Genomic DNA, 25,239 nt, shown 5'->3' on the forward strand with positions numbered 1-25,239 from the left:
CCCACAGTTGAAAAGACATTGTATTGTTTTCTCTCTCCACTTCAGTGTTTTTCATACCTGCCTCTTCATCTGTGTGTGTGTGTGTGTGTGTGTGTTGGGGCCCACTCTCTGTCATCATACTGTGAAAACAATTGATGTAGCCCAGAACCCACAGATGAACAGCGTCACGCCCAATATTGTGCAGCAATATTGGCCGTCTCTTCCTCTTAAATCTTTGTTAAAACACCCAGTGCCCCTGTTGATGTTTATGTCTACATTAACCATTTGTTAGTTGCTATGAATGGCCTTCATCACCACATTGAGGCTGCAGTAAATATAAAGAACTAAAAGCATGCAATCCATTAGTCTGCATTATTGGGGACATTTGCCATTAACCAAACTAAATATGTTACCTTTTATTACTTAGATTTCCTATATGCCATCTTGAGAGTTAGGCTACGTAACATTGTTAAATTCTGTTAGGCTTTCCCTTAGGCATTCTAGTGTTTCTAGATAGATAATAGATACAGTAGGCTATTTGGGGTTTCACATTTCCACATTTCCCCTAAGGTGTGCAAGCGCAAAAATATTCCAAATTCCTCTAGCCAAAAGGGCTATTTTTCCAAAAGTAGAACCCCATCATGTTGAGTAAAAACAGATGTCCTATAGAGTACCACAGTATGAGTCATAATACCCATGAAAATAGTGGTCAAACAGGGAAATTGTTCCAATTGTTTTTCCACCATTCATTTTTCCCATGGGGGATTTTAGAAGCACTTCAAAAAAGGGCTGTTTCATGTAGGCCTATCCTGGCGTGAAGTTTTGATAACTGTGTAAATCTCTCTAGAAGAAGATGACTTATATATGTCTGTATTTCCCCCACCAAAAATGAAACGCTAATTAGCTGCTAATGTGGCTATCACAAAGAACTACAAATGCCATGATGATCTGGATGAGACTGCTAAATCAAGATAAAGATAACTCTCTCTGGATTAACTATCTAATGTTAGCTAAATGTAGTAATTAAGAAATGTCTACATTTCTTTAAATGGACAATTCTGTGAAGTCTTGTGCAGGTTTAAAATTGACATAATACCTGTTAGCAAAGGTGCCAGCTAGAGATGATGTGCAGGAGCTTGCAGAGATTTGAGTTTGCATTATGTCTACTTTGATACGAATTAGCATTTTCGAATCTGAGAGTAAATGGAGCCAAATATATTGATATAAGTCACCTTGTCCGAGAGAGATTGACATGGTTATGAAAGCCTACATGAAACACAGCCTTTATTGTAATGCCCAATGTGAAAAATGAATGGTGGGTGAACGATTGGAACCATTTCCGTGTTTGACCGCTATGTTCTATGGATATTATGACACTTCCACTGTGGGGCTCTATTGCATAACATTCTGTATATCTGTAACAATGGAATAATTTCATGTCGGTCCTCGCACCAGTCTCTCCACTAGAGCGCGCACCATTCGTGTCCAACATCAAAAGTGATTAGAAAAAGACAGGGGTGCTGGAGGAAACCTATCCGGACTTCAGTGCTCAGCGAAGAAGTTGGGGGGAGTCTCGTCTCGACCTCCAATCAGAATAGCTAGTCGCAGCACTGACAGTTAATATAAAACCGCAAGACATCTCTCTAGCTTGCCTGAACCACACAATGATATGGGATTTATAAAAATGGGTGCGGAGGTTGAGTCTCATGCAGGATTCCTCGGCGCTGTGAAGTGAACTGGATTGTCCAGGCGAGCCAACTATCTACATTTCTATTTGATGGTCAAGGTATGTCTGAAAACATGTGAGCAAGTTAGAATAACCCTCATTATCAAAGGTATTTTAGAGTTTTCTTTGGATTTCAAGGTTTTCAAGCCTCGGAACCACGGAGGTCAGATCATATTTCTGATTTCTCAGAAAAACTGCGCTCCTCCTCATAGGCTATTAGGCTCATTGTACATATTATTTCATTACAATTATAATCATATAGCTACTTTATATTTTAAACCCCCGAAAACCATTACTTATTCACAGGCCAAATGCGTAAACTTGGTTGGGTGATGTGCTTCAGAGAAAGTGACAAATCGAGTGATGATTGAAAGAGAAAGGTGGCGGAACTTGGTAGTAGTCTGGTAGATCTGAGATTTGATTATTTTCTGAGGTACCACACGGATGAGCTTGACAGTCTCAGAAAAGTAGGCTGCAAGGTAAGGCTAGGTTTGCCACGGCTACAGGAAATGTGATTTCCAGCGGAAAACGAAGTTCATTTGCTAGCCTTGTAGTCGTATTACTCCTCCTATTATTGCGCTTAATAAGTACTAAATATTTTTTTTCTTGAAAGTGTCATGTAGGCAGCCTGTGTGGATATGCATGCATAGGGCTTTGAGTCAGACTATCTAAAGAATGCAAGGAAGACATTGCCATGGCTTTACGATTATTATGGCAAATACGAGAAACGTCACTCTAAAATCTAATGAACCATGCTGTGTATTCCTCAATTCCAAATGAAAGTGAAAGATAGGTACCATCTGAACTATGAAATGAAGTGTCTGAAATGATGAAATTAGTGCCCGTCGTTTCCATTAATTTGGGATTGAGTCAGGAAGCTAGATATTCAAAGCAGATGGTGTAGAACTCATTTTAAGACCACTTTTGAAGTCTTAACACGTGATGTAATCTCTAACCATACACTGGCAGCACAGACAGATGGACAGTGTTATCAGTGCAATAGTTCAACCATATTAATCATGGCAAATGAGGATTTACTTGTTGTCCTGATGAGCCTAGCCTATACTGTTTTATGTACTACTTCAAGTTCAGATTAAACGTGGCTCTTCTTAATGTCATGCATTAATTTGTCTTAAATGGATTAGCGTGCCAGCACCATCTATCTCCTAATTACATTGTTTGTAGGCTTTGACTTTGGGATTAAGCTGGTAAAATACACTCTTAGCCTTACTACGTAGGCCTATACTAATGAGGCTCAACCCATCCTCAGATGCCGAGACATCAAATTAGACTGAACAATAGCTGAAAAGGCATTAAAACATCCTTCCCAGTTCCCACATAGGTTAGCTTTGTATTACTCACGTGTTGAGAGTTAAAGAATAAGGAAAGTCAGATGAAATGTACCGTGCATTTGGAAAGTATTCAGACGCCTTCACTTTTTCCACATTTTGTTACGTTACAGCCTTGTTCTAAAATGGATTCAATTATTTTTTTCCCTCATCAATCTACACACAATACCCATAATGACAAAGTGAAACAGGTTTTTAGAATTTTTTTGCCATTGGATAAAATAAAAAAAGTAGAAATAGCTTATGTACAGTACATAAGTATTCAGGCCCTTTGCTATGAGACTCGAAATTTAGCTCAGGTGCATCCTTTTTCCATTGGTCATGCTTGAGATGATTCTACAACTTGATTGGAGTCCACCTGTGGTAAATTCAATCGACTGGACATGGTTTGGAAAGGCACACACCTGTCTAAAAAAGGTCCCAATGTTGACAGTGCATGTCAGAGCAAAAACCAAGCCATGAGGTTGAAGGAATTGTCTGTAGAGCTCTCAGGATTGTTTTGAGGCACCGATCTGGGAAAGAGTTCCAAAAAATGTCTGCATTAAAGGTCCCCAAGAACACAGTGGCTTCCATCATTCTTAAATGGAAGAAGTTTGGAACCACCAAGACTCTTCCTAGAGCTGGCCGCACGGCCACACTGAGTATCCGGGTCAGAAGGGCCTTGGTCAGGGAGGTGACCAAGAACCCGATGGTCACTCTGACAGAGCTCCAGAGTTCCTCTGTGGGGATGGGAGAACCTTCCAGAAGGACAACCATCTCTGAAGCACTCCATCAATCAGGCCTTTATTGTACAGTGGCCAGACGGAAGTCACTCCTCAGTGAACGGCACATGACATCCTGTTTGGAGTTTGTCAAAAGGCACCTAAAGGACTCTCAGACCATGAGAAACAAGATTCTCTGGTCGGATGAAACCAAGATTGGCCTGAATGCCAAGCGTCACGTCTGGAGGAAACCAGGCACCGCTTATCACCTGGCCAATACCATCCCCTACGGTGAAGCATGGTGGTGGCAGCCTCATGCTCTAGGGATGTTTTTGAGTGGCAGGGACTGGAAGACTGGTCAGGATTGAGGGAAAGATGAATGGAGGAAAGTTATAAGAGATTGTTGACGAAAACCTGCTCCAGAGCGCTAAGGACCTCAATCTGGGGTGAAGGTTCACCTTCCAATTGGACAACGACACTGTTTAACACGCTGCCCAAACTGGACACGTCACGTGCAAGCTTTGCAAAATAAATGTACACATACAGTTTAAGTCGAAAGTTTACATACACTTAGGTTGGAGTCATTAAAACTCATTTTTCAACCACTCCACAAATGTCTTGTTAACAAACTATAGTTTTGGTAAGTCGGTTAGGACATCTACTTTGTGCTTGACCCAAGTAATTTTTCCAACAATTGTTTTCAGACAGATTATTTCACTTATAATTCACTATCACAATTCCAGTGGGTCAGAAGTTTACATACACCAAGTTGACGGTGCCTTTAAATAGCTTGGAAAATTCCATTAAAATTGTCATTCTTTAGAAGCTTCTGATAGGCTAATTGACATCATTTGAGTCAATTGGAGGTGTACCTGTGGATGTATTTCAAGGCCTACCTTCAAACTCAGTGTCTCTGTGCTTGACATCATGGGAAAATCAAAAGAAATCAGCCAAGACCTCAGAAAAAGAATTGTAGACCTCCAAAAGTCTTGGATATCCTTGGGAGCAATTTCCAAACGCCTGAAGGTACCACGTTCATCTGTACAAACAATAGTACGCAGCCGTCATATCGATCAGGAAAGAGACGCTTTCTGTCTCCTAGAGATTAACGTACTGTGATGTGAAAAGTGCAAATCAATCCCAGAACAACAGCAAAGGACTTTGTGAAGATGCTGGGGGAAACGGGTACAAAAGTATCTATATCCACAGTAAAACGAGTCCTATATCGACATAACCTGAAAGGCCGCTCAGCAAGGAAGAAGCCACTGCTCCAAAAACTGCCTGGGGACCAATTTTGTACATGTTGGAGAAATATCCTCTGGTCTGATGAAACAAAAATAGAACTGTTTCGCCATAATGACCATCGATCGCTATGTTTGTAGGAAAAAGGGGTGGCTTGCAAGCCGAAGAACACCATCCCAACCGTGAAGCACGGGGGTGGCAGCATCACGTTGTAGGGGTGCTTTGCTGCAGGAGGGACTGGTGCACTTCGCAAAATAGATGGCATCATGAGGAGGGGAAATTATGTGGATATATTGAAGCAACATCTCAGACATCCGTCAAAGCTAAGTCAATGTTAAAGCTTGGTTGCAAATGGGTCTTCCAAATGGACAATGACCGCAAGCATACTTCCAAAGTTATGGCTAAAGGACATCAAAGTCAAGGTATTGAAGTGGCCATCACAAAGCCCTGACCTCAATCCTATAGACAATTTGTGGGCAGAACTGAAGAAGCGTGTGAGAGCAAGGAGGCGTACAATCCTGACTCAGTTACACCAGCTCTGTCAGGAGGAATGGGACACAATTCACCAAATGTATTGTTGGTAGCTTGTGGAAGGCCACCCAAAACATTTGACCCAAGTTAAACAATTTAAAGGCAATTCTACCAAATACTAATTGAGTGTATGTAAACTTCTGACCCACTGGGAATGTGATTTAAATAAATAAAAGCTCAAATAAATCACTCTCTACTATTGTTCTGACATTTCACATTCTTAAAATAAAGTGGTGATCCTAACTTTACTAAGTCAGGGAATTTTTACTATGATTAAATCACAGGAATTCTGAAAAAGTGAGTTTAAATGTATTTGGCTAAGGTGTATGTAAACTTCCAACGTCAACTGTACATGTTATTCAATCATTGCAACCACACTGCCAGGTGCTAAAATAGAAGTTGCTTTTATTTTTGACGCAGAATGCGATGCAAGTCCTGCTTCTCCCATCTCCTCATTGGCTTTTTGAAGTATATACCCACGTGCCGTCTCCTCATTGGTTATTCCCACGTGGGTGATTGAAAGATGAACTGAGGTCGGTTGTGGTAATACACCTTATTATGAAAGTTCGTTGCCAATCGCCATATAAAGTCCAAAAAAGTAAAAGCCTGGAAGGAGGAGAGATGACTTGAAACGATTCGGTTGACCGCTGTATGTGTGGATTAATTGTCGAAGTAGAGGACAATGTGCATTTCAGGTAAAATAGCAACTCAATGTTTATATCCCAGGACAAATTAGCTATCAACTGTAAGCTAGCTAGCTAAATTGCCATAAATGTTTAATGCTTTTGGACCTGTCCCCAAATTAATATAATTGGTTCAGCGTTTGTTTTGATATTTCAACCTGCGTGCCGTGATCGCGTTTGGTGTGCGGGGACAAAATCAATTTGCGCACAATGGCGCACACGGATGCACACACTTGTCCAGTTTGGGCATGGGAAAGCACACAGCCAAGACAACGTAGGAGTGGCTTCTGGACAAGTCTCTGAATGTCCTTGAGGCCCAGAGCCCAGAGTTGAACCCGATCAAACATCTCTGGAGAGACCTGAAAATAGCTGTGCAGCGACGCTCCCCATCAACTGACTGTAAGGACCAATGCCGGAGACGAGAAGCACGTATGGGGAGTTGACATTTAATTAGGAACAGACAAAGAGCAGGACCGAAACATCAATCAATGCAGCAGTGGGGAACAGAGCTGGGAAACTGATAAATATAGTGGATGTAATAAACAGGTGATTGAGTCCAGGTGAGTCCATTATCGCTGATGCGTGTGACTGGGGAAAGGAAAGTGTGCGTAATGATGGTGGCAGGAGTGCGCAATGCAGGGGAGCCTGGCGCGGGGAAGAGTGGGATCTGGCGTGACACTGACAGAGCTTGAGAGGATCTAGAGAGAAGAATCGGAGAAACTCTCCAAATACAGCTGTGCCAAGCTTGCAGTGTCATACACAAGAAGACTCTGCCAAAGCTGCTTCAACAAAGTGAAAGGATGAGAAAAACACCTGGTTTGGGAATGTTCACAGCCCCCAGTAAAAGAGCAGCAGATGTATTCATGGTTAACATACATGGACAATGAAGAGAGAGGGAAAGATACTAGCTAGCATCAATGTCGTAGACTAGACTTCTAAACTAAAGGAGCACTTAGTTTTAGCCACAGATTCCAACAGCATGGCTTTAGACTGCCCCCTCATCTGTTTGCTAATAAAGCCCTTCACTCAGGGTGTAGTCGGTGTCTGGGGAGGATGGAGGATGATGATTTCCTGTTAAAATAATTGTTTTTATTAAAAGGAAAACATGGGTAGTAAAAGTTCATCCAGTATTGTGAAAACACAACATCATGAAAGCTATATACCTTATCTTGGATTTGTGTGATGTCAGTAGTGATGCACTGATATGCCATTTGTTGCCGATACCGATATCCAATATTTTCCTTGCCAAAAAAAACGATACCGATAACCGATATTTACAATTTTTGTGGCCTTTTAAGCGTTCTAGCACAGTTAAATAGTTAACACACACACATGGACACAGCGGTCTAAGGCACTGCATTTCAGTGCAAGAGGGGTCACTACAGTCTCTGGTTCGAATCCAGGCTGTATCACATCCGGCCGTGATTGGGAGTCCCATAGGGTGGCGCACAATTGGCCCAGCATTGTCGGGCCGTCATTGTAAATATGAATTTCTTCTTAGCTGACTTGCCTAGTTAAATAAAGGTTACACACACACACACACACTGACCAAAAAGTTATTTTGTTTCCATTTACATACATCCCCATTACCAGTAAAATATAATCAAAACCTATTTCTTTCCCTTACTTGCTGTGCTGTTTCGTTGTTCATTTGATCAGTTGTTTCTTTCTCAACCGGGATTTCTATGGAACGGCCATTTGGGTCTTTGCGTGTAAAAAAAAACGATTTGACGTGTCAAATAAGCTTGTTGACCAATCAGGACCTGAATATGACTGCACAATAATTGAACACGCTCATACATTTTTTATGTAGTTATTAAACATTGATTACACTATCACTCGTATTTCATATGTCACAACGATTCATCGATACGTATGCTATTATGCGGGTAAAGTTGTCTCGCGCACCTACAGTGCTGGTCATAAAAAAAAAAAAGCTAGCAAGCTCATGGATGCAAACAATGTTCTTCCCCAATAACATAGCATAACGACATCATCTGTTTCATTAGCATATATATTTTTTAAGGGGTGGATCAGCTTAATATTGCGGAAAGAATGTTGCTTCCAATGTAATTGTCTGCATTTCCAATCCCCCATATTTTTTGGGTAAATATATATATATATCCATACCTGCATGCATACATGTATACATACACATACCTATATAGACATATAGCCCAATTTTTCAGTTTTTGATTTGTTAAAAAAGTTTGAAGTATCCAATAAATGTCGTTCCACTTCATGATTGTGTCCCACTTGTTGTTGATTCTTCACAAAAAAATACAGTTTTATATCTTTATGTTTGAAGCCTGAAATGTGGCAAAAGGTCGCAAAGTTCAAGGGGGCCGAATACTTTCGCAAGGCACTGTACATACTTTTTTTTAAAGATGATACCTTTTATTATTATTCCCCGCAAACCCTACCGCCGATCCCCCAATTGGAGTAAACTAATAAACACTTCTGCTTTTACCTTCAATTTATACATCTTATATACATTTTACAGACAGTCTACTTTACAATAGTTCGCTCTTGTTTGTTCTTAGTCCTTCCTCTATTTCTGATGTCCATCCAGTTTGATTTCTATTTGTATCTGTGCTATTTCACAAAAGTTCCGAACCTATATACATTTTACAGATCCCGTATGCTTTACATTGTTTATCTTGTTATTAGACCCACCCTTCAGCTCCATTCAACCCCTCCCATCTATCTCAACATCAGCCATTTCAGATTTCTATTTGCCATATATTTTTCAACTGTGCTGTGATGCTTCACAAAATAATTGAACCTTCCTATTCTCCTAGCTTCTACAGATTGTAAATTAAAAATGTATTTTTTTGCTAAAATAATCATTATATTATTGATTGATTGACTATGGCTTTTCAAATCACCCAGTATTGCTATCTGTAGCGTTAGTTCTAGGCAAAATGTTGCAATTCTTCAGCCATTCCTGGACCTGAGACCAAAAACAAACAACATATGGACAATACCAAAATAAATGATCTAATGACTCTGCCTCCTCACAGCAGAATCTGCAGAGCTGGGAAGATTGTATCCCCCATATATATATATATATATATAACATTCTATTAGTTGAAAGAATTTTGTATAGTAATTTATATTGAAAAACTTCGAAGTTTTGAATCCGGCATTGTTTTGCGTATCAATTCATAAACCATGTGCCATGGAATGGGTTCATCAAAAATCTCTTCCCAACTATTTTGCAATTTATATGGCACAGCTGTCAGTTTTTGGTCCTTAAATGAAATTGGTATATGTTTTTATTTATCACACTTTTCTTTAACCATTTATGTTCTTTAATACAGGGCCGACATACAAGTTCCTTACTTTTTTCCCCTTCTACTTGCCTGGTAATGGTGGTAATGCTGCAATTAATTGGTTGTAATTTTGGGTAGCTGCATGTGTGACATAACTGTCAGCGCCGTGTGTATAGGTGGCAGGGAAGTCAGGCGCAGGAGAGCCAAAATGGAGTGTATAAATGGAGTATTTTAATAAATGTCCACAGAACATGCTCCATAACACTAAAACGTACAGACATAAACAAACATGGTTACGAGGACCCGTCGCACAACAACTAAACAACACTAACAATAAAAACAATCTCTGACAAAGACATGATGGGAAACTGAGGGTTAAATACACAACAGGTAATGAATGGGATTGAAAACAGGTGTGTGGGAAGACAAGACAAAACTAATGGAAAATGAAAAATGGATCAATTGTCACGCCCTGGTCAAAGTATTTTGTGTTTTTCTTTATTTATTTGGTCAGGCCAGGGTGTGGCATGGGGTTTTTGTAATTGTGGTGTGTTTGTCTTGGGGTTTTGGTGTTAGTATTGGGATTGTAGCGTAGGTGGTTATCTAGCTAAGTCTATGGCTGTCTGGAGTGGTTCTCAATTAGAGGCAGGTGTTTATCGTTGTCTCTGATTGGGAACCATATTTAGGCAGCCATATTCTTTGAGTTTGTGGTGGGTGATTGTCCTTAGTGTCCTATGTGTACTCTTTGTTAGTTTGCACCAGATAGGCTGTTTCGGTTTCGTTTATTGTTTTTGTAGTGTTCGTGTAGTTCGTGTTTCTTTGTTTGATTAAATATGAATCTAAATCAACACGCTGCGTTTTGGTCCGATCCTTGTTCTACCTCTTCGTCAGAGGAGGAAGTAGAAGAAAGCCGTAACATCAATGATGGCTAGAAGACCGGTGACATCGAACGCCGAGCACCGCCCGAACAAGGAGAGGCAACAACTTCGGCAGAAGTCGTGACAATAACTCCACCAGTCCTATTTATGATGTAATTCGCAAAAATTATACTTTTTTAAATTTTATTTCTTCGATAAATAGTTTTTTTTAATCAATTAGTATATTTGAATTTAACCACAATATTTGTTGTACTATTTGTTCCGTCCTTTCAGGTGGATTAAACTGAAATTGCAACCAACTTTCTAAGGCTTGTTTAAAAAAAAAAGATATTTTGGAGATTATTTCCTTTTCACACACCCGAAAGTGAGCAGGTGTAATCTGAATAAAGGGGAAAAGGCTATAGGATGAGACATTCATACCAATTGACTAAAGAACCAGTTTGGATTTAAGTATAACTTTTGTATGACTGATGCCTTTAGTGAGAGGTCTAATGCTTTAATATTTAATCATTTCTGCCCACCGAATTCATATTCGTTATATAAATAGGCCCTTTTAATTTTATCTGGCTTGCCGTTCCAAATAAAATTTTATATTTTTTTGTTCATATAATTTAAGAAGCAGGTGTAGGCAAAACCATAAGCAAATGGTTTAGGTAAACTGTGATATAACTAAGGAGTTAATCAGGGTGATTTTTCCACAAATAGACAGGTATTTTCCTTTCCATGGTAGCAAGATCTTATCTATTTTTGCTAACTTTCCCCCCCAAAAATTGTGGAGTGAGATCATTTCTTTCTTTTGGGATTTATTTATATATATATTTGACCTTTTATTTAACTAGGCAAGTCAGTTAAGAACAAATTCTTATTTTCAATGACGGCCTGGGAACAGTGGGTTAACTGCCTGTTCAGGGGCAGAACGACAGATTTGTATCTTGTCAGCTCGGGGATTTTAACTTGCAACCTTCCGGTTACTAGTCCAACGCTCTAACCACTAGGCTACCCTGCCGCCCCATATACCGAGTATGTTCACATCTCTGTCAGACCATTTAATTGGTAAACTACATGGTAATGTAAAATGTGCATTTTTTTTGTGATCCAATACGTAATATGGTACATTTATCATAATTTGGTTTTAATCCAGAGAGGATAGCAAAAGTATATAGATCCTCTAAGAGGCCGTGGAGAGACTCTAATTGTGGTTTTAAAAGAAAATATGAATCATCAGCGTACAATGACACCTTAGTTTTTAAGCCACAGATTTCTAATCCCTTAATATTATTGTTTGATCTCATTTTAGCAGCTAACATTTCGATGGCAATAATAAATAGATATGCCGATAGTGGACAACCTTGTTTTACTCCTCTAGATAGTTTAAAACTTTCTGAGATGTAGCCATTATTTAGTATTTTACACCTAGGGTTACTATACATAACCTTAACCCATTTTATAAGAGATTCCCCAAAATTGAAATGTTCTAGGCATTTATATATAAACTCCAGTCATACTTTATCAAAAGCCTTTTCAAAATCAGCTATGAAAACCAGGCCTGGTGTCCCTGATATTTCATAGTGTTCTATTGTTTCCAGTACTTGTCTTATATTATCTCCAATGTATTGCCCATGTAAAAAACCTGTCTGATTAGGATAAATAATATCTGACTATCTTTTTAATTCTATGTGCCAAGCATTTTACTAGGATTTTTGCATCACAACACTGAAGTGTAAGAGGTCTCCATTTTTTTTATGGACTGGATCTTTATATATACCACTAGGGTCCTGTTTTAGTAATAATGATATCAGACCTTCTTGTTGCGTGTCTGATAATCTACCATTTTATATAGGAGTGGTTAAAACATGCTAATAATGGTCCTTTGAGTATATCAAAAAAGGTTTTGTTTACTTCCACTGGTATGCCATCTAGCCCTGGAGTTTTCCCATCCTTAAATGCCCCAATTGCCCCAAGCAGTTCCTCCTCAGTAATTTGGCCTTCACATGAGCCTTTCTGTACAGATATTAATTTTACATTATTATTAGGAAAATAAATCAAAATAATTAGTTCCAGTTTGTGGAGATGGAGGAGCCTGAAATGAAAACATATTCTTAAAGTACTTTACTTCCTCTTTCAAAATATAATTTGGTGAATCATGCGACTCCATCATTTGTAACAAGTTTTAATAAAAAAATGTTGGTAGCATTTCTATATTGAAGATTGAAAAATAATTTGGTGAATTTTTTTTCCATCCAGTTCGCTTTATTATTATAATATATTACACTAGATCTTTCTTGAATAAGTTCCTCCATTTCTTTTAGTTTTTCCTCTAACTTATTCTGTGCCTCTAGTACTGTTTTTATTGCTATCTAACTGTACTGTTAGTCCTTCAATTTCCTTTGTTAATATGGACTCTTTTGATCTGAATTGCTGTTGTTTTAAAGATGAGTACTGAATTGAATGGCCTCTAAAGGCGCAATTGAAAGTGTCCCATACAATAAGGGGATCTGCTGTACCTATGTTATGTCTGAAAAAGTCAGTTATACATTTTTCTGTCCTAGTTCTAAACAATTTATCATCTAGTAGGCTTTGATTAAATTTCCAATATCCTCGCCCACGTGGAAATTCTGTAAGAGTAATATATGCCAATTATGTGATGATCCGACCGCGTTCTGTCCCCTATCAACACTTTTTAAACTTTTGGTGCCAGAGAGAATGGTATAAGAAATTAGTCAAGGCGACTAGCTTGATTAAGCCTATATCTCACTAGGTCAGGCTATTTAAGTCTCCATATATCCACTAATTCCAATATATCCATGACATTCATGATTTCCTTAAGTGCCTGAGGGTGATAATTTGTGGTGTGATTTCCTTTCCGGTCCATAGAGGTATTTAAGACCATATTAAAATCTCCCACCATAATAATAGAGTCTAGTGTTGCTTGTAGAGTTGATAAATTCTTATATATATATATATATATATATATATATATATATATATATATATATATATATATATATATATATATATATATATATATATATATATATATATTACTGTATTTTCAAAGAAGCTTGGATCATCATTATTCGGACCGTATAGGTTAATAAGCCATATCTGTTTGTTGTCCAATAATATATTTTAAATAATCCATCTACCTTGAGGATCTGTTTGGACAATTTGCACATTTGGATCAAAATTATTGTTAATTAAAACCATCACCCCTTTGGAATTTCTTTGCCCATGGTAGAAGTATATTTCGCCCCCCAGCTCTTTTTCCACAAAACGTCATCTAAAACTGTTGAATGGGTTTCCTGTAAACAATAGATATTATATTCCTTCTTTTTTAGCCATGTAAATACTGATTGTCTTTTCTTATTATCTGCTAGGCCACTGCAATTGTAACTGGCTATACTTATTTCACCACCTTTCATAATGAGACACAACTTTCAATTATTTTTATAAAAATACATGTTTGTAAATGCTTACAGCATGCACATAAAACAGTTAGGGACTTCTCCTTAGTATCTGGGTCATTCAGGTGGGTGTCTAGGGTATTACTATTAAAATAGGATCATAAATAAATAATTAGATATAATTTATTTTAAAAATGTAGTTCCCCATGATGGGACAATAACAAATCAAATGTATCATCTATTTTAAAACTGTTCCACCATGATAGGACAATAAATAAATAAGACGTATAATTCATTATAAAAGTATATCCACCATCTGAACAGCATTGAAAGCCCTCTCATACCCCGGCCCACAGCAATACATTGGTTCTGGGATATGCAACCATTTCAGTACTCACTCACTCAACTTTACCAACATAACAAATAAAAATAAACACACCACACCATCCACACATCCTGTGCCTTCTGTTTACTTTGTTTTTATCTTCACTATGTTGAATTAGTGCTTGTGTGTTCAATTAGTTATATGTGAAGATATATAGAAAAGCATTTTTTTAAATTGTATTTACAATCCATAACCGGGCTAGAATTGTTTATTTTCCTCATCTGAGAATTTTTTTTATTTTTTAAATAACCATGGAGTAATCTTTGTCTCTGAACAACTGGTTATCAATATATAGTTTATCAACGACGAGAGCTACTCGTTTCGCTTTTAATCTATTTTCTTTGAAAATTGGATACAGAACTTTGCGCCGTTCTGCAATTTCCTTCGGAAACTGATCATTCATGCCAATTTTGGTCCCAGCAAGTCTTTTACCCAGGCTTTTAACCATTATTTAATCTTTAAATGAAGCAAATTTGGCAACGATTGGGCATTCATACCTTTGGCCTCTCTGTCCGAAGTGGTGTACATGTTCAAGTTGGATTTTGTCGATAACTTCGCGTGGGATCTGAAGCGCTGTAAGGAGGAACTCTCTAACTACAGATTCAGGAACTTCCCCTTCTTTCTCCTGGATACCTGTAAGTACCAGATTCTCTGTCATTGATCTAGTTTGTATGTCCAGTAAGGCTTCTCTCAGAACGGTGTTCTCCTTTTTAATTTCATTAATTTTGGTTTCAATCTTATTGACTGTCCCTTGTAGCTTGTGTGTTTCCTTCTCCAATGTCGTAGCTTTTTCATCACTCATCTCGAGGCAAGCTTCACAACACATAACCCGGTCCGGTTGAGCCTCACTAGCCAGATGAAGCAAGCTGGCTGCTTATAACATTAGCTTTGGGCAACAGGGTCATGTAGCTGGCTAGTGTCGTGGAAGTAAACAGTCAATCATATTTCCAAATACCGGAGCCTGTGAGTTCAATTAGACTTTTATTACAATATAACAACAGCCGAGCTGGTTCGTGAAGCAACTCCCTTTCCAGTCTTGACACACACTTCTTATACATTTTTCCTCCTTACGTCTTCCCCTCTGGCATTTAGCCACCGTTATCTTATTGCCTTGCACTAATTTTTATTTGGTTTCACATTAGGGCATGGAAAATGTAGAGCAGGGGTTCTTAAACTTTTTCAGCCTGGGACCCAAATTAGAAATTCTGTGTGTTCCTGGGACCCAAGCTTAGGAACATGTGCAACTATACTTAAATATTGGTACATTTCATTGCCCTTATGCCTAAAACAAATGCAATATAGACAAAAGCAAATAACAATGAAATTGCCATATAAATAACGTCATTTTATTTTTATTTTACCTTTATTTAACCAGGCAAGTCAGTTAAGAACAAATTCTTATTTTCAATGACAGTCTAGGAACAGTGGGTTAACTGCCTGTTCAGGGGCAGAACGACAGATGTGTATCTTGTCAGCTCGGGGGTTTGAACTCGCAACCTTCCGGTTACTAGTCCAATGGTCTAACCACTAGGCTACCCTGCCGCCCCATGTTTATTTCCCCCATTAAAAACTCTTACATATTTGTCTAGGTTGGAACTGTTGCTGTTAAAATTCAATACATTTTCATTCTGAACTGGAACAAACTGATTGCTCACATCACACAGATGCATAACAGAACAGGGTCATTGTCCATTTGGAAGACCCATTCGCGACCAGGCTTTAACTTCCTGACTGATGTCTTGAGATGTTGCTTCAATATATACACATCATTCTCCTATCTCATGATGCCATCTATTTTGTGAAGTGCAACAGTCCCTCCTGCAGCAAAGCACCCCAACAACATGATGCTGCCACCCTCGTGCTTCACGGTTGGGAATGTGTTCTTCGGCTTGCAAACCTTTTTCCTCCAAACATAACAATGGTCATTATGGCCAAACAGTTCTATTTTTGTTCCATCAAACCAGAGGACATTTCTCCAAAAGTATGATCTTTGTCCCCATGTGCAGTTGCAAACCGTAGTCTGGCTTTTTTTATGGCGGGTTTGGAACAGTGACTTCTTCCTTGCTGAGCGACCTTTCAGGTTTATGTCGATATAGAACTCGTTTTACTGTGGATATAGATTATTTTGTACCTGTTTCCTCCAGCATCTTCACAAGTCCTTTGGTGTTGTTCTGGGATTGATTTGCACTTTTCGCTCCAAAGTAGGTTCATCTCTAGGAGACAGAACACGTCTCCTTCCTGAGCGGTATGACGGCTGCGAGGTCCCATGGTGTTTATAGTTGCGTACTATTGTTTGTACAGGTGAACGTGGTATCTTCAGGCATTTGTAAATTGCTCCCAAGAACAAACCAGGCTTGTGAAGGTCTACAATTTTTTTTTTCTGAGGTCTTGGCTGATTTATTTGGATTTTCCTATGATATCAAGCAAAGAGGCACTGAGTTTGAAGGTAGGCCTTGAAATTCATCCACAGGTACACCTCCAATTGACTCAAATGATGTCAATTAGCCTATCAGAAGCTTCTAAAGCCATGACATCATTTTCTGAAAATTTCCAAGCTATTTAAAGGCACAGTCAACTTAGTGTATGTTAACTTCTGACCCACTGGACAGTGACTTATAAGTGAAATAATCTGTCTGTAAACAATTGTTGGAAAAAGTACTTGTGTCATGCACAAAGTAGATGTCTGAACCGACTTGCCGAAACTATAGTTTGTTAACAAGAAATTTGTAGAGTGGTTGAAAAACAAGTTTTAAAACTTCTGACTTCAACTGTATACTACTATGAGATAGTACTCCCTTATTTCTGCTTTTTATAAAATTACAACAATGCCTTGCTAGCTGACATACTTTTCCACTGTCGAAGCTCCAGAAAACATGATCTGGTAAACCGCAAAGCACACGGGCATCTCCCACTCGCGCAGCTGCCAAACTGAGCAGAGACCGCTCTAAGCAGAGAGCGCGGTGAACAGAGACTGCAGTTGCACTTGGCCAAATCAAATAATAAATAATGATACATTTATTCTGACACGTCGTGACCCACCATTAACAGGTCCGGGTCATGACCCATACTTTAAGAAAGGCTGCTGTAGAGCATCAGCAATAGTACAACAGACTTGTTCTCGACTAAGACAGGTGCATGCATGTTTAGCCATAGCAACAGTACATATCAGGCTATAACACTTACAGAAATAACCAGTTGTGTCCTCACACCAGACAGGTGCGTGTCTGATGGTGTCTAATGACCCAGAGCACATAGTGTGTCAGGATTTGGCCAGGATTGTTCTGGTTTTGGTCACTAGATGCCCCCATTGAGCTTTTTGGACCCTTTTGTTTTTCCCTTGTTCTAGTTATTATTTGCACCTGTGCCTCATTTCCCTTGAATGTATTTAAACCCTTAGTGTTCCTCAGATCTTTGCTCTGTGTTTGTATGTTAGCACCCAGCCCCAGCCATGCTGTGAACTTTTGTTTCTCGAGTTGGATTTTCTTGAGGTACTCTGGTTTTGTTCTTGTTTTTATTTTTATTTATTTATTTTACCTTTATTTAACCAGGTAGGCAAGTTGAGAACAAGTTCTCATTTACAATTGCGACCTGGCCAAGATAAAGCAAAGCAGTTCGACAGATAAAACGACACAGAGTTACACATAATTATTAATTATTTTTAATTATTCTTTTGAGGTTTGTTTTTTTTCCCTGCTGTTCTTACCACTTTGTGGATTTTCCTTGTGTCTTGGAGGATATACATTTTTTCTCACGTTGTGGATTTATATTTTTGCCTGAAGATCTTTTCCTTTTTTCTTTATTAAATCACCGTCTCTAGTACTGCTGTTTCTGCCTCATCTTCTGGGTTCTGCCGACTATTAGTGGCTCAGTTTACTAAGTGACTGTTTCTCACACCTTACTCACAAATATTCCTAAATTATTGCTAAGAATGATGAAATAATGAAAATGACTGCAGTTTCTATTGGTCATTGTTTTCAGGCTGGTTGTATTCGTGCTACCTAGGTACCAAGCTGAAGCTAGTTACCCCAGAAGTTGCAGTCGAACAAATGATGCTTTATTACCAACTCGGTATTGTTAACATATTGTTCGTGGACAGTGTTTGTTTGTTTGCACACTTTTTTTTTTGTACAGCTTTGACAGTGCTACTGCTATCTTTTTTGACACGCAAAGACCCAAACGGCGTTCCATAGTGTATATATGTTGTGAAGCTAATTGCAGTGACGCTATTACCATGTAACTCCGGTAGGGCAACATCTGAAAAATAGCGCACTTGTTAATGTGTACCTGTTCTCGACCAGTCGGTGAAGCCAACATCACCCACGACAGAACGGTTGTTTGTCAAGGGCAAGGAATTCAATTATTTTGGCTTTAATGTATTTCGCCTTTTAGTTGTGAAATGTTCTTACTCTTTCAAATGACTGCTTGACTTGTTGACTGCTCGATCCACACAGCAGACATTGTGTGGGCTAGGTTAGGAATGCTGTGTTGCACGTGTAGCGCAACATTTTACATGGCGTCATTGCATCATGTACCTAGGTTATATAGGTAAGCACAGTAGCTTTGACAACGTTTTTGTTTTTTAACATCTGCGTTAAACTAGACATCTCGCCTGTACCGATTTTGGCTTTTTTTAGCTAATATCGTCTGATTCCGACGATTTCACCGATATATTGTGCATCCCTAGAAGTCAGTGAAGGAAAAACATAAGCATAATACATCTCTTGATCTTGTTTAATAGGGAAATATTTACTGACCATCATTTGATAGGGCAGATCTCTTTGACTTATTTTGTCTATCTTGTATGGTAGGGGGTACTTCGGCTTTGAGTCAACAATGAAAACACATGTTCTCTCACCAACATACACACAGTCGCTCAACTGGATACAGGGAAACTGTGACTTATTTTTGTGCAAATCTGAAAGATCTTTGCAGAATTATATTTTTTAACCAACATTTTGCGACATTACTCAAATTCGGTATACATTTGCCTGATTAAACATCAGAACCAGTATTACTGGGCGTTTTTTAACCTTCAGATTAATAGAATAAACAGTTTCAACCACCACACAAAATGATATACTCAACTGGAGTATATCAGAGTTTCTGGGAAGCTTAACACATAATCAGCATTCATGTTGAATCTCAAGTATTCCAGATGTCCTTTTTGATTATCCAACATCCCCTGTTACATAAGAACATTCTGTAGCCTTTGCAGGTCACTCTGTAGCCTTTGCAGGTCACTCTGTAGCCTTTGCAGGTCACTCTGTAGCCTTTGGAACCTTTCAAACCTTTTACTTCCGTGGACTAAATCAGGGCCACACAGTGTTTGTTGGTAGTCTTAAACAAATCTACTTTGAAACGGAAGTATACACCTCACACACATGGTCAAGTTGTTAAAAAAAGAAGACACCTGTACCATGCCAGATAAAGTATGTATTTCATTTGGAGTTTGCATCCCAATGTTACACGTTATATACATCACTGAAGACTGAAATATATCATAACACATTGACAAGTTTATTAATTATGAAAAATATTAATAACATTCTACCCATGAGGCCATTGGAGGTCAATTTGGTCATTTGACTACTGGAAAGCTTGATGTGATAACCTTCCACAGACTATACCTAACTTTGGCCCACTGCACAAATTAATGATCAATCCTTCAATGGCTTTTCTGCTGGGTCATGCTTGGGTATACACCTCCTGAACGCTTATCCAGTTGTTATACAACTACAACTGTTAAAGCAGCAATCAGCAATTAAAACAACACTAAAGCCCTCCCCACCACTGTTTTGGTAAAAAGCTGTTGGGATGGGGCTTGAGAATTGTTACTACTCTCAAAAGACAGAGCTTTAGATGCAAGGACAGACCATCCATTATATCAAAATGATAGTTTTAACCATGTTTTTAGGCAATAGTGTTTGTTTTTCATTTACTTTGTTTACAAACATTGGCATAAAGCAAGATTATATTTTGTGTTCTGATGGGGTATGACAGTTTAACTAAACATTTAAGTTATATTCTTTAAATACTCTATGGGTACATATCATTAATTTATAAGTACAAATTAAATGAATGTATCAACTGCTGATTGCCCATTTAACCTTTGTCCAATTTCCATGTGTTGCGTGTGGGTACTCTGTGCTCTGCTCATTATGGCAGTGTTGCTGCCAAGTGCACAAAGAGGTTTAGAAGCAGATCATTTTTTCTGCACAAAGGACGCGAGTTAGGTGGGTTCAGGAACAAAAGTCCTGTGAACCACTAGCCTTCTCAGTTAGATATCTAGAGCTGAGCAGTGAACAAGAAACTATCAACAACAACAGAAAATAGTGGTATGAAGTGCATTTTCATTTTTAGTTATTGCTTGGTTATTAAACTTATTTAAATGTTTTCAAGGTTTCTGAAGGAATCATTTAACTGTTTTGCCGATGGCATTCCATTGTTATTTGTGATACAGTAGTCATCAATATGTGCCTTTTGCCACACAATACTTAATATGTGAATGTGAACTTTCTAATGAGTAGCTACTGGTGTCTCCGACATCTTTATACATAACTGTCGGCTTGGAGGAGACCGATGAGGACTTTCCGAAAGACACATTAGACAGATTAGACACAGATAGTATAAGGACCTTCAGTGATGATGTCTCTGCTTGCATCATCAGAACCATGAATAGTTTGTGTTGTAAACTAAGAAAACATTTGTGATACATTTTGATAAAGAAAATGAGGTCAAATCCATTGAGAGCCCAAAGAAAAGAGAACTTAGGGCTGTTGGTGTGTATTGCAAGGAAAGCTAGAAGTGTATCCAGAAACAAGAGTAACAAATATGGCTACGGTGGCAAATAAAGAGAAACTCTTTATTTGAATTCTAAAACTACATTTACTGTCTGCTCCGAGTGTAATCTTCAATGTTATGTTGTTCAGATAAGTGGCTTGAGGGAAGGAATACAGTTTAAAAACATGAACTACTAACATGCGTCTGCTAAATAAAATGATAAAAATCAAAGTAAATTATGGTCGTTAACACGTTAGACATTAAAAACAAAATAAATATGACAATGTGGAGATTATGTTTATGCATTGTGTTTAACGCTAGCTGTATGTATTTATATCTCCGTAATGGAGTGCATATCAATGTGACTCACAGCTTATTTACTGCCTGTAGTGTCTCTGCCTGTAGTGTTGCTCTGTTCACCGGATGATGCAGAGTGTTGTTAAATAGCCCATATACTGTGTTTATTTTGGGTCACTGAAAATGATATCCAATTAGCTGTACCTTTTTTTATAGTTGTAAAAAGGGAAGCAATTAGATTATTAGTATTACATGTGTCTCTCCGTTTACCTTTTCTTAGATATACTACATGACCAAAACTATGTGGATACCTGCTCATCGAACATCTCATTCCAAAATCATGGGCATTAATATTAGAGGTCGACCGATTATGATTTTTCAACGCCGATACCGATTATTGGAGGACACAAAAAAAGGCAGATACCGATTAATCGGCCGATTTTTAAAATGTATTTGTAATAATGACAATTACAACAATACTGAATTAACACTTATTTTAACTTCATATAATACATCAATAAAATCTATGTAGCCTCAAATAAATAATGAAACATGTTCAATTTGGTTTAAATAATGCAAAAACAAAGTGTTGGGGAAGAAAGTAAAAGTGCAATATGTGCCATGTAAGAAAGCTAACGTTTAAGTTCCTTGCTCAGAACATGAGAATGTATGAAAGCTGGCGGTTCCTTTTAACAGGAGTCTTCAATATTCCCAGGTAAGAAGTTTTAGGTTGTAGTTATTATAGGAATTCTAGGACTATTTCTCTCTATACCATTTGTATTTCATATACCTTTGACTATTGGATGTTCTTATAGGCATTTTAGTATTGCCAGTGTAACAGTATAGCTTCCGTCCCTCTCCTCGCTCCTACCTGGGCTCGAACCAGGAACACATCGACAACAGCCACCCTCGAAGCAGCGTTACCCATGCAGAGCAAGGGGAACAACAACTCCAAGTCTCAGAGCGAGTGACGTTTGAAACGCTATTAGAGCGCACCCCGCTAACTAGCTAGCCATTTCACATCGTTACACCAGCCTAATCTCAGGAGTTGATAGGCTTGAAGTCATAAACAGCAGAGCTGCTGGCAAAACGCACGAAAGTGCTGTTTGAATGAATGCTTATGAGCCTGCTGGTGCCTACCATCGCTCAGACTGCTCTATCAAATCATAGACTTAATTATAACATAATTAAACACAGAAATGCGAGCCTTAGATCATTAATATGGTCGAATCCGGAAACTATCAATGCAATGAGCCAGATGGCCCAAACTGTTGCATATACACTGACTCTGCCTGCATTGAACGCAAGAGAAGTGACACAATTTTCACCTGGTTAATATTGCCTGCCAACCTGGAATTATTTTAGCTAAATATGCAGGTTTAAAAATATATACTTCTGTGTATTGATTTTAAGAAAGGCATTGATGTTTATGGTTAGGTACATGTTGGAGCAACGACTGTCCTTTTTCGCGAATGCGCACTGCATCGATTATATGCAACGCAGGACACGCTAGATAAACTAGTAATATCATCAACTATGTGTAGTTATAACTAGTGATTTAAGATTTGTTAAGTTTAATGCTAGCTAGCAACTAACCTTGGCTTCTTACTGCATTCGCGTAACAGACGGGCTCCTCGTGAGGCAGGTGGTTAGAGTGTTGGACTAGTTAACCGTAAGGTTGCAAGATTGAATCCCTGAAATAGCCGAATCCACAAATTTGAAGAGGTGTCCACATACACTAAAAGCATCTGAATACATTTGACGTAACATCTTTGTTTTTTGTTTTTGTGTCCCCTCAGAGCATGATGGCGTTTGTCCTGTGTGTTAGCCTGTGGATGCTCCTGGCTGTCCATGGCCAAGCTGGAGCAGTGAAGAACTGCCACCCGGGTTGCCACTGTGAGGTGGAGAGCTTCGGCCTGTTCGACAGCTTCAGCCTGACCAGGGTGGACTGCAGGGGAGTGGGCCCTAGCACCAACCCAATCTCCATCCCCCTGGACACTGCCCACCTGGACCTCTCCTCCAACTCTATGTCCCTGCTGACCGACACCATGCTCTCTGGGCCTGGCTATACCACCTTGGTCAGCCTGGACCTCAGCAACAACCTCATCTCCATGGTCAGCCCTAAGGCCCTGTCCAGGCTGCGCTACCTGGAGTCTCTGGACCTCAGCCACAACTCGTTGGAGGGCCTGAACGAGGGCTGCTTCTCTGGCCTCCCCCTGGCCGAGGTGGACCTCAGCCACAACCACTTCCGAGAGTTTGATATGGACATGTTCATCACTAAAGATCACGGAGAGCCAATCAGCGTGGATCTGTCCCACAACCTGCTGACAGTGGTCTCCTGGAGTTCTTCTAGGAGCCCCTTGCTACATGTCCAGAGCCTGACTCTAGCAGCCAACCAGCTGAGGGCCGTGCCCAAGCTAAAAGGCATCCTGCTGAGGGACCTAAACCTGGATGGGAACAGTATCTCCCGCATTGAGGAGGGTGCTTTTGAGGACCTCAAGGACCTTGTTTACCTGTCCCTCAGTGGGCTTCCTGAGCTCTTTAACATCCAGCCCAACTGTTTCAGAGGCCTACAGAACCTTCAGGTCTTGGACCTCTCCAACAATGCCAAGCTAAAAACACTGAGCCCAGCTGTGTTCAGTGGACTTGTGTCTCTACAGGAGCTCAATCTGTCAAACTCTGGAGTAACGTCATTGCCAAATAACATGCTAAGTCACTTGCCAATCATCAAGAGTATCACCCTGGGCCAGAATATCCATTGTTGGAGGGCTCAAAAGCAGGGCCAGTTTCACAGGCAGCTCGGACAGGAACAGAAACATGACGAGGTGCTAACCTGTGACGTTGAAGGGGTTATCTCATGATTGTGTTCGGATCGTTGCCGTCAGTATGGACATCTAGCTAACACATTAGTGCTAAAACTGTGCCTTATATCACTATATGCAAAGAACACTTTTTGTTATTGCCGCCAATCATGATAATTACTATTTGAAAAGTTGTTTAAATTTCAATTCAAAAATGTGTTTTGCTTTTATTCCAAAGGCCTGAGGTATTTCTAGTAATCCACTGTACTATCACGTCATGCTTGCTATGCATAAAGCATGTCTTTCAACTACAGTAACAAGCTAGCAATAGCATTGATGGATATTATATTAAAAACATTTCGTTTTTTAGGATCTGGAAATGGAAACAGACCTCAGCCACTAGGAAAAATATTGTTATATTCCATAACAATCATCAGATCATTGAGTATGCACATTACTATGCAAGGACCACTCTTATTTCAGAACAAAAGGTAAACATCTTATGTAGAGTATATAGTTAAGTATGTCTATCATAGGAAGCTGGTGGGAGGCGCTATAGGACGGGCTCATTGTAATGGCTGGAATGGAATAAATGAAACGGTATCAATCAAATTAATTTTTCAATCAAATGTAATTATAAAGCCCTTTTAAGATCAGCAGATGTCACAAAGTGCTATGCAGAAACCCAGCCTAAAACCCCAAACAGGAAGCAATGTAGATGTAGATTCACAGTGGCTAGGAAAAACTCTCTAGAAAGACAGGAACCTAGGAAGAAACCTAGAGAGGAACCAGGTTCTGAGGCATGGCCAGTCCTCTTCTGGCTGTGCTGGGTGAAGATTGGAAACCACATTTGACTCTGTTCCATTTATTCCATTCCAGCTGTTACAATGTGCACATCCTCCTATAGCTCCTTCCACCAGCCTCCTCTGACGTCTAGTTTTATTAAGTGGACACATTCTCCTGCTATCTTGCTCTGTAATGTTTACCTAGAAGCCAACATTGCCTGTTCTGTTTCAAAGAGCAGTTGAGGTTGAAACTGAGGATGAAATGTGGTCTGAACAAATCAATGCATAAACACATTTATGAATGTCACCCAGGGGTTTTTCGCTGCTCCGTTATTGAATCAGTTTCTCATGACCGTGACCAAAACATGAAACAGTCCTTGTACTAGTATTAAACACAGACATGTTTTGTCCTGTATTTTAATA

At 39.1% G+C, this 25,239-nt stretch overlaps 1 protein-coding gene across 2 annotated transcripts; it reads left to right on the forward strand.

The window, feature by feature from the left end:
• The first annotated feature begins 1,509 nt into the window (after positions 1-1,509).
• Positions 1,510-25,239, forward strand: tsku (tsukushi small leucine rich proteoglycan homolog (Xenopus laevis)). 2 transcript variants are annotated; one of them, XM_020508270.2, is made up of 2 exons: positions 1,510-1,765; positions 23,030-25,239. In XM_020508270.2, the coding sequence occupies exons 1-2, from the start codon at positions 1,757-1,759 to the stop codon at positions 24,089-24,091; spliced, it is 1,071 nt and encodes a 356-aa protein (XP_020363859.1). In that variant the 5' UTR covers positions 1,510-1,756; the 3' UTR covers positions 24,092-25,239. The 2 variants fall into 2 exon arrangements, with proteins under 2 accessions (XP_020363859.1, XP_020363860.1); XM_020508271.2 differs by lacking the exon at positions 1,510-1,765 and adding an exon at positions 20,312-20,488.

This window comes from Oncorhynchus kisutch, linkage group LG18 (assembly GCF_002021735.2).
Source record: "Oncorhynchus kisutch isolate 150728-3 linkage group LG18, Okis_V2, whole genome shotgun sequence".
NCBI lineage: Eukaryota > Metazoa > Chordata > Actinopteri > Salmoniformes > Salmonidae > Oncorhynchus > Oncorhynchus kisutch.